A 10,349-nucleotide genomic window follows, 5' to 3' on the forward strand; every position below is an offset into this window, starting at 1 on the left:
AAGACCTTTGGTTCAGAGTGCACATCGGTGTAAATAGCAAAAAGCTGTTGTATTAATTGAGAGAATTTCTTTCCTGAACAGAAATTTGCATCTTCCTAGTCTCGAGTATTTTCAGTAGACCATGTTTACTCATCCAAAATGCAAACATTGCATTGATACAAAAAGTTATCTGCTGAATTGATGAAAATAACAGACAAATTATAGAAATCTGCCTAAATAAGTTTGTAAATAGATCAAATAAAATCAAGCAGTATATAAACAGTTTGTTCTCTTTTTATTTTATACTCTGTTTTCAAAAATTATAAAACAGACGGTCAAAAAAATTCGATCTCTTAAGAAAAAAAAAAGGGGGGGAGGGACTTCAGCCCCCAAGTGGAGTCGTGCCTGAGGTTTGATATTCGTTAACAATAATGTGATGGTTATGCAGATGAAACTTCAGCAACCTTAGAAAGGATACGATACAAGATCACAAAGTTTGCAGAAATTTCAGCAAGTTCCACAAATCCACTAAAAAGTCTTTGAAAACAGTGGGGTTCACTGTGTATTCTTTAAAAAACTGGGGGCCCACCCCATAAAGCCCACCTATTGTCGACGTCCACGTGACGGAATTTCGAATCACAGGTCGAATCCTGAGGGTCTGGAAATGTAATGACATTCATATCTGGTTCATGTTCTTCATTTCCATTAATTATTTTTCACGTATAAAAAAAGGCAAGAATAACAAAGAGGAACTTCAACAGGCCCTCATTTTGGTCGATTGCCACTTTCCCTTATGTTTAGAAATTATAATCCCGAATAATTTCACTAGAATAGACTAGCAGGATATTGCTAAATAATAAGTCATTAATGTACTAGTTATTAGCATTATTCGAATGAGAAAATCTTAAAATGTTTTATCGTGCCTCTTTGTTGAATACAAAGTCAATTACAGCAGAAAATAGGATAAAAGGGTAACTTGGGACGAGTTTCCGATTAAACCAGACTGTTTAATAACAGCTGTATATTGCTTTGAGAATTCGGGGGGAAAATAATAACACAAAGGAATGTTGAAAATTATACATTCAAATGCCTCTAATAAGTGATTTCATTTCAAGTAATGCACTTTTTTAAAAAAATAGCCTGTTTGAATTTCTTATAGCAAAAGGACCCTTTCTTTATATCATCTCCTAGATCCTTTTTCTCTCAGAAAATTTCCACAACTAAGACTTTTTCCGGAAACTTTGACCATTGGTTCTTTTAAATATTGTATCCCAATACGCTATCGTGAGTTACGCTAAAGGTGCAAAAAGCTGTTTGGTTATTTTTCTAAATTTGCCCACCTTAAGAGTAACTTCTGCATAGAAAGCTGTCTTCTAACGCAAGCGTGACGGAGGCTGGTGTTCAGGTTAAGAGGAGAAGTGGTTTTTCACCATGTGTTTGCAAGCGCTGTGATAGTCTTGCAAAGACTAATTTTCTACAACTGGACTGATACATCCTGCATAGTTTGAAACTAACGCACTAGTGGGAGAGCTAGGCACGAGTGAAGCAACACTGGCAAAAATATAAGAAAGGATAAGAACACGCGAGACCTAACAAAAAAACAAAAATTCAGAGAAATTTCTTCATCTCTAAAGCGTTAACATTAATAATATTCCTGCTATTATTTACTTTACAACATCTGCAATAAAATCAGAGTTAATTAAATAAAGACCTCACGCTATAACACCATTGGTACTTCTAGCCTAGGCCAACATCGAGTGACATCATCACGATGAAACCGACAACTGAACCCCAACTTGCCAATGTGCCATTTCCGCTAAAAATTAAAAAAGTAATATATTTAAAGTAAGCTAACTTCAACTTGAGATTTTAGCAGCATTAAACAAACTTGGTGGATTGAATTTAGGATATCAAGGACATGGAATTCTTTAATTCCTTATTGAATTTAACGTTACCATGACCCTTGTCGGTTTCGAAGTCTGGACTTCAAATGTAGATTAATCCAATGGAAATCGAATGGTGTCCCTTATAAGAAAATTGTAGTCTGAGACCCATAATTGAGTTTGTTGTCTAGTGGACTTGTTTGGTCAAATGCAAAGAAGTCCACAGTTCAGACCATTGTTAAAATTTGAGAAACATATGCAAGAAACTTTCCTTTGTTCATCTCTACCCAACCCAAGTTACATCGAAAACAATATACAAGCTCCCTTTTGTGATAAACATGGATTAAACAAAACAGCTTTTTAAAGGGTTTGATAAACGAACAACCGAACCGTCTTAAGATAAAGGAAGATAAACAAGTTCGATAACGTAATATAAAAAACTCATTACAGAGGGAGGGGTGGGGGGGGGGGGGGGTTGGAAACTTTTCTAAGTCTAATTGTAAAAGGCTGAATTCTAGCTTAAGGCTGCTAGGCTATTTTCAAAATTTCGTGTTTCGTATTACTTCAGCTAGAACAGCTAGTAACGACGGCACAACTAGAATAGATAGTAATGCTGGCAGTTGTTAAGAACGGAAAAATAAAGAAAGGAGTGTAAGAAAGATAATGTTTTCGATGGAATCTCCACCCTATAAGAGGAGGAGTTGCCATACTACTCCTCTACCTAAAAAAAGTGGTTCTTTGATCAGTGGTTCATATCTTGGAATTATTGATCATCAGTTTTATTAAGTATGGGAATATGGAAACAACGTTCCCAGGAAATTTTGGAGAGTGCAGGATATCTTTTCTGCAGGATATCTTTTTATATATAAACTTCGGGATATCTTTTTAGGAAAGTTGCTCTACACATTTGTTTACCAGACTAAGAAAAATTATCTCCAAACTTAAGCGATTTGAATTTAGTGATTGGTTTCCATGAGTTATCTTGAAGACAGTCCAGTGTTTATGGGGTTTTTGTAGGACGCTTTGACAAGGTTTGTAGCGTTGCAAGAAAAACCTTTAATCAGCCCCTGTCATTCACTTTGCTTGTCGGTGGTTCTGATTTATTCGCTGTCAAGCGTTTATCTAAACTCATAAAAAGAGCACAAAAGATATGGTTTTCATTGGAACTGTGATACAAGAACGGATGGAGAGCGACAAAGACGGCACATTAGATTCTTTGTACAATTCATACAGAATTAATAAACCTGAATTGATTAAATAAAACTAAACAAATGCTTACGACATCTGGGCCTCTGGAATGATATCATCAACAACGACATAGATCATGGCACCAGCAGCAAATGAAAGAGCGTATGGTAGTAAAGGTTCTGCTATCTATTGGAAGAAAAAGTCTTCATGAAATCTTCAACAAAAAATAGTTTGACTGTCAAAAGTGTGGGTACCAGTGACTCCTCAGGCACCTAAAGAGGGAGGAACTAGGACTAATTAGACCATTTTTATCAATCACTTGGCAATTGGAATCCTTTTGCAGATTTAAGAGGCTGTTTCACCCCTCCCCCACTCAAAGAATTGAAACCTCACCCCCTCCCAATCAACGAACTTAAACTGATTAGCGACTGTCCATTTGCTCAAAATTTTGATCCTTTTTAAGAACAAAAATCTGATTTTTGAAAGTATTTACTAAAGGACTTCAAAAAGCTTTGAAAATGATCTCCTACGAAAAGAAAATTCTAAAAACGACGATTTTGCCTAAAAATTATCTGTTTTACACAAACACCCCATATTGGTGATGTCACTCAGCCATTTTAGTGTTCGTACTTATCCAGTTTATCAGTCATAGGTACTGCTGTAAGTTGGCAGGAGGAAATAGAAACATCTGGTCTGAGCCCGCGTACCGCGTAGCATTCTCCAGTTTTGTGAAGGGAACTTCAACAGCAAACCACTACTGGTTTGCATGTAAAAATTAGGCCGTTTTTTTATTTTTAAAAAGCTTTTGGTCACCCGAAAAATTGTTGCAGATAATTGACAGAAATGTATCTAAAATCCATTGAAACAAAAACTAACAGGATGCAAGTTTCCAATCATTTTTAAAACATTGCAAATTCTACTCTGTTCCAAAAAAAGAAAATTAAAGACATCATACCACTACTGCAAATGCCCCAAAAATACCCGCTATAGGCTCAACCATTCCACTTAATTGTCCATACCTGAAAAATCAATAAATACAATAATTCAACCAGGGAAAAGAAAATAACGATTACAAATTTTGCTTCAAAACTTAACAACCCTTTTAATTAATAGATAAAAAAACTAGCTATAAATTTTTCTGAGAGAGCGATTCACTTCAATCTTAATACCTGCAGAAGATTGAATCTCTAGAGAATAGTAAAACTTCGAAGTCCTAATCCTAATTCCTAAGAGAATGCATAGTTGGGAGTTTGTATGCGAAAAGTAGAATGTATTTAATATTAACTTAAGCAAATTATTTTTTCTTACATTTTTATATTTGATTACGATAGCTGCAATAATTCGGCTTTTCTTGGAACTACAATCACTGCAGAATTTTTTTCTGCGAAAGAACTAAATTTCGCCGGTTGATGTGGTCATAAATCTTTGAATTTATCCCTTATCATGTCTTATCTTACGATATCTTAATAATCCTCTTTTTAATAGTTTAACAACTGGATTAAACAATTAAATTAAAAATCTATAAATTTATAAATTATTCTACACGATAAGTAAATATGAAGTGAAATGCATTGTCTGTGAAATTTCCAATTTTCGAGAGTAACAAAGCTGAAGTTTCGTAGCTTAGAAAATATCTTCTAATGCCATCTTACAAAAAGAAAAAGTTTCAAATGTCTCAATTTTTTTAAAAAACGGTGTTCCAGTCCTAAAGTTTTGTGCAATTCTAACTTCTGTCTGGGAACTTCTAAAAGCCATTCTAAATAAGTGAAGGCTTTAATTTTCACTTGTTATATGGCTCGAAATTTCAAACTTTTTAATAAACTGTTTTGAGGTTACCAAGACAAATATTTGTAAGAACTAATGCGTTACAAATTCCACATCAAATCGAAAAAAAGTAAAGCCACGAAGAAAACAGTTCATGGAGCAAAATAGAGGACGCAAGGGTTCTTACCAGAAGCTTCTTAGCGCAGAGTAACCGGAGCCTCTAAGCGGGAGACTAACTGCCAATCCTTCTGGGAAATTCTGAATGCCAATGCCAATCGCAAGATTTCTTCAAGTAAAGAAGAAGATTATAAAACTTTAGAAGAAGCGAAGGAGACTTCTTCGCAGTTTTGTCTCCTTCGCAGTAGTATGAATACCTTGCTTCTTTGATAAAAATAGACTTTGTGAAAGTCAAGAGACTACCAGGTCGAGAATACAAACAGGTATTTTTGAATACAAGCTCCCCAAATGAATTAGCCATCCACTTTGCAGCAAGACTTCAATAGTTGACTAGAAAGTTCACTAAACACAATCTCAAAGTCAACTTCAAAAACAATTTCAAAAATCATGACAATATCATAGCAGCAATAACACACCTTGCAGACTCCAGTGTGGAGAGCTTTGACTTACCAATACTTCCAAAACCAACACCGACAGCTAGTCCTTCTATAATTATAGAAATATCAAAATTGAAAATTTAGTATGTAAAATTGTTAAAAAGACAGGGTCAGATTTAGTTTGTGGGTAGGACCCAACTTAAAGGCATATGATTTAAAATACAACATTGCCAATTTTCAGATTTTAAAGACTAATGAGATTTTAAAACATATATAACAGCAACATACATTGTATTGTATCACAGCCATAATTGTGGATGTTAAAAGGACCAAAGATAGAAATAAATGTTCTAAAACTATAACTCAGGTTGTATTGTTGGTAGAAGTAATATCATAAAATGTAAAAAAAAACAATTGCTTTTAGTGCCTTTAAGCATTCCCATCTACTCAAAAATTAAAATAGGCAATAACAAATCATTTTTATAGTTTGAAATTTGAAGCTAAAGGGCCATTGTGAAAATCAGATTACTCCTCTGATGAAGTGTAAGAAAAGTGATTTTAAAGCTGGGATTGTGAAGAGTTTGAACTAGTTATCTTATCTATCATAAGATATTTAAAAAGCCTCTTAAGGATATAAAAAGCATCTCCTGAAAAGAGTGGAGCAAAAGTGCAAATATTTGATCAACATTTAACATCTAGCAGAAAGCAAAACTGACAAGGATCATATTAAAAAAACCATAGAGCGGAAATCTCCTGAAAGGGGAAATGGAAGGGCTGTGACTTCAAATCACTTTGTTTACAAAGGTCCTTTCTTGCAACCATTAATATATACATACATATACATCTGCCAGAATCTACTCACCAGGTATGTTATGAACAGTTATTGCAACAATGAGCAGCAATATCCTCCTCCAGCTTCTCCTTTTTTCATCTGGTGTTATTTTGTCTGCGTAAGTGTCATCTGATATTTGCTCGTTCATTGAGCTCTCCTTGGGATTTCTTTTCCTTGCATGCACAGTCGATTCTCCATCCTCGAATGGGGAAAAATCTTTTGCTTGTTCTATAATTATGCTTTCTGATACTAATTGGTCATTTAACTGGCCCTCCATACCATATAAGGAAGATTGTCCATCATTTTTAAATTCTTTATCTGATTTTTCCAAAGCCAAGGCTATGTTTGGTGATGATATACCCTATAAAGATAAAATTGAAGACAATCTTAAAATTTTGCCATTTAACAAAAAAAGCTAATGTTACAGTTGAGATGTGAAAATAAACAGGGTTGAAATGGCCAAAACTGAACAAAATATTGTGCAAAGTACAAACAACTCCAATGCTGCATCTAAGGATATCTAACGGGATACTTAATTCAGTACCCTTAACCAGAATTTAGGCATATTTAGGCAAAGATCTGTCCACATTTAGCACAGTTTTAATCCCACATGCAGAAAAAATATTAATAAAATGAAGACTGGTATTCTTACCATAAATGTTAAAAATTGGTCTGAGCCATAAACAAACAAGGCACCAAGGAAAAACCCAATGCTAACTGGAACAAAAGAATATTTTCCATCAGTACCATAAGTATTTGAAGAAGATGCCATTTCAATTGCAGGAGCAAGTAAAGACCAGTATGAGGCTGCTGTCATGACCTAAAAATTTCAAAAGATCAACCGTGATTAATAGCTGGTCACACATACAATTAGAATCTTACTAGAAACATCTTTAAGTAATATTTTGGTTCAAATTAAACACACAAATTAGCACTTTACAATATATTTGAGATAGCACTTTAAAATATATTCAAATAATCCCCTTGCATTGAAAGCAGAGGTATTTTGAATAATTAAAAAACAGTCACTTTGGTCTTATTTGCATCAAAGAGTGATAGCATAACTTGGTCATTCAAAATCCAAGAGTTAGTGGATGCTTATGTTGAATTTTTTATCAACAAGGTAATTGGATTATAAACACAATGCTGCCTAAAAATGTTTATCAAGCCCTCTAAAAAGTCTATTTTATTTCAGTTGGTTCATAAAACTGAACAAATTGGTGATTTTAAAACAGAAAACAAGGGAAACAGTTGATAATTGAAGTCTACAACACTTGGTATTAGTTATTACATTCTTAACTGATAGTTTGAAAAATCATAACAACATTTAACAACGTGCAGATCAAAAGGATTTAAATAAATAAAAACTAGCTAAGCATGTACTATCTGTTAATGACAATATGGACAGTTGAACTCACCCCTGCAGCAAATCCTAGACTTCCATCAAGAACTTTTCTCTGAAAATAAAAGTTAGATAGTTGACAAAATATACTGACAAAACAAAAATTAATTAACACTTTCAGACTCAACTTTCAAAATATTATTTAAAAAAATTAATTCACTAAGATAATTACTGCTTGTTAAATTGTCAAACAAAAAAATATTTTTGAAAGTTTTAAAATCAGTTACAAAAACAGAACCCAAATTGCAGCAGATTTTGATAATCTAGAATCAAACTGTGAAAGGACTCTCCTTTTTTGTTCACTATAATATTTATTTCAAGGGAATACATATGCAATACACAAAAAAGGTAAAAAGGGGGCAAAGCTTCCTGAGCTACTGATAAATCTCTTCATGCATATAGAGTTTCAGTATAGTTTTAGTTTCAATCCACATTTTAAAGTCTCAACATTTCAAAAGACAATTAAAATTAAACATCAGAAAGTAACTTAGGATAAAACCAAGCAATGATTATAAATAAAAAGTGGAAGAAGATAATAGATATAGATGTGTTGTGAATTACTGAATGGAGCAACTTGAAAATACACAATTAAAGGACAGAGCATCCCTTGTTCTACTGGATATCGATTTACTCAAATTAGCAGCGGAACTTTACACAATATCATGATCAGTTCATCCTTAGCAGAACCCTTGTTCCTGCACAGAAAACTACAAGAGGTAAATGCAAGAGGTATTTAATTACAAGTGTGCTCAAAGGCCAGGGGAGAAGGACCTCAAAGTCAAGTAAGCAACAAGCTGTCAATGCCAAATCAACCACAACCCATGGAAGAAAATTAAAAGTGATGACAGATCTTTTGAAATCAACACAAAGAACAGGTGAAACTTCTGAAAAAAACATTTTAGGTTTCTGACAGAAGTAAAGAGTTGCCTTGGTTTAATTTAAGGATGTCACTCCATAATTTCAATAAATCATATTTTTCACATTGGCATTAGTTTCTGTCATAAAAGGTTATTCTTGAAAATTATTCATTTGCAATATGGTGTGAAAAATGCAGCCAATGCAATCATCAGCTATAAGTGAGATTTTACCTTGCTGGAAATGCTGCATGATACACTAAATTACTGAGGTCTGAAGCTTTCACACTAATGTGAATTTTTTGGGGAAATTCGAGTGCAGTTGAGTTCAAATGTGTTAAAAATAACTTAAAAACAAACTTCGATGATAAAGACAGATTTGACAATGAAACTTAATTAAAACGATAATTTTCTTACTTCCAACAAGAAGCAACAGGGACAGCATTTTACCATGGATTGCCGCATATTCTCAACTGCATGGCAAAACAGGTATCTTTAATATAGATAGGTTAGCTGCTAATCTATGATTTGGACACTAAAATCATTGAAGCAAATTTTTGTCATAAAGAAAATACTCTTTGAAACACTGATTCCAGGTACATCATAGAAAACGTTTTATATTCTTTATAGTCAGACTCCGAACTCAACATACTGACATATTGAAAAACGTCTTCTTTCACTACAATTCACGGAAATGTGCACAGCAAGATAAAAAAGTTCATTTAGAATTTATTCATACCTGGCCACTGTTGAAAACAAACACGAGGGCGGCTCCAGCAGCAGTCAACCCCCATGTGAAGAGTGTTCCAAGAAATGCTTGAAATACTGGGTTAGCGTCGGCAATCATTCTGCTTACTGCCAATATTTGACGTGTCCGATACGATCAAAGTAAACAAGGCCAATCTACTATGTAGGGCCTATTGTAAGCTGGACGGATGAACCAGGAAGATCCTTAGATTGTACTATGACCAGATTTTTTCCTTTTGAGGTCTTTGTAACTAAAATGAAGGTCAAGACCCGGAGGTGTACTAATCTTCGTCGAATGGACACGATCTTAAAGTTTTCAGCATGATATATGAACCTGCATTGTTCCCGCTTCTTTTCGTAGGACAACATGGACACGTCGCTGGGTTGTTGCTGTTGTATGAAACCATCTCTTGCTTGTAAAGAAACCTTGTGTTTAGTTTATCAGCATCACCAAAATTATTTAATCTGGATATCAGGTAATGATAAGTATAAATGTATTTCAAGTGAAAACAAAAGAATTTATAGAAAAAGATAGAGGGGTGAGTTAGGAGATGAAATTGATTAAAATTATTATCATTATAACTAAGTTTTAGTTGGGTACCAAAAAGGTGCTAGCAGAAGGGCAGCCCCCATCCCCGAGTCTAACTGTGGGAACATTTAGGGGGTATTACTGTATTCAGGCGAGAAATCCTAAGATGACGTTTGAAAATTTATTTTGCTTGCTTCTCAAATTTAATTTATGTATCAAATCTTTGAAATCAATATAAGATTAAAATTTCCCAAAAGATTCAAATATATGATATAACTTTATCATTTCAAGACTCTGAGTGCACATACAATAGTCCCTCTACAGAAACTGCAAACTGCTTACTCCTGTGCTAAGACAGGGGAACGTTCATTGTTGGATTTATTTTGAAGTATTTCCCATGCGTCATATAAAACGGTATTTATGAGAATCCTACCACAAAACGCCAGATATTGATGTCTTCTAAAATGCTTGATGACTCGGCTGATTCGAGAAAAGAATCCTTAGTTAGCTTTAAAACATTGCTTCGAATAACTTAAAATCCGTTTTTGTTTGTACACGAATAGTTTGCGATGGATATACACAGTGCTAAGCTTTTAAGCAATTTGATGGGGGTTAAT

The 10,349-nt window shown here is 34.1% G+C and overlaps 1 protein-coding gene across 1 annotated transcript; it reads right to left on the bottom strand.

The window, feature by feature from the left end:
- Positions 1–1,586: 1,586 nt before the first annotated feature.
- On the bottom strand, positions 1,587–9,598 carry LOC135691866 (zinc transporter ZIP11). Its single transcript, XM_065209857.2, has 9 exons — positions 9,196–9,598; positions 7,619–7,657; positions 6,853–7,020; positions 6,231–6,561; positions 5,408–5,477; positions 5,002–5,100; positions 4,006–4,069; positions 3,142–3,236; positions 1,587–1,795 (listed from the first exon to the last, which is right to left on the bottom strand). Exons 1-9 carry the CDS (start codon positions 9,301–9,303, stop codon positions 1,717–1,719), a joined length of 1,053 nt encoding a protein of 350 aa, XP_065065929.2. The 5' UTR covers positions 9,304–9,598; the 3' UTR covers positions 1,587–1,716.
- Between the last annotated feature and the right edge of the window lie 751 nt (positions 9,599–10,349).

Source organism: Rhopilema esculentum, chromosome 13, assembly GCF_057945365.1.
Source record: "Rhopilema esculentum isolate cy_ngs chromosome 13, ASM5794536v1, whole genome shotgun sequence".
In the NCBI taxonomy this organism is placed as follows: Eukaryota; Metazoa; Cnidaria; class Scyphozoa; order Rhizostomeae; family Rhizostomatidae; genus Rhopilema; species Rhopilema esculentum.

Bases quoted from the DNA above. Each gene is read 5' to 3' on its own strand.
- LOC135691866 (XM_065209857.2), bottom strand. From the start codon at position 9,303: ATGATTGCCGACGCTAACCCAGTATTTCAAGCATTTCTTGGAACACTC. The intron at 7,021-7,618 runs GTGAGTTCAACT...TGAAATTTTTAG, and splicing joins GTCTAGGATTTGCTGCAGGG to GTCATGACAGCAGCCTCATA. The intron at 6,562-6,852 runs GTAAGAATACCA...TTATCTTTATAG, and splicing joins ACCAATTTTTAACATTTATG to GGTATATCATCACCAAACAT.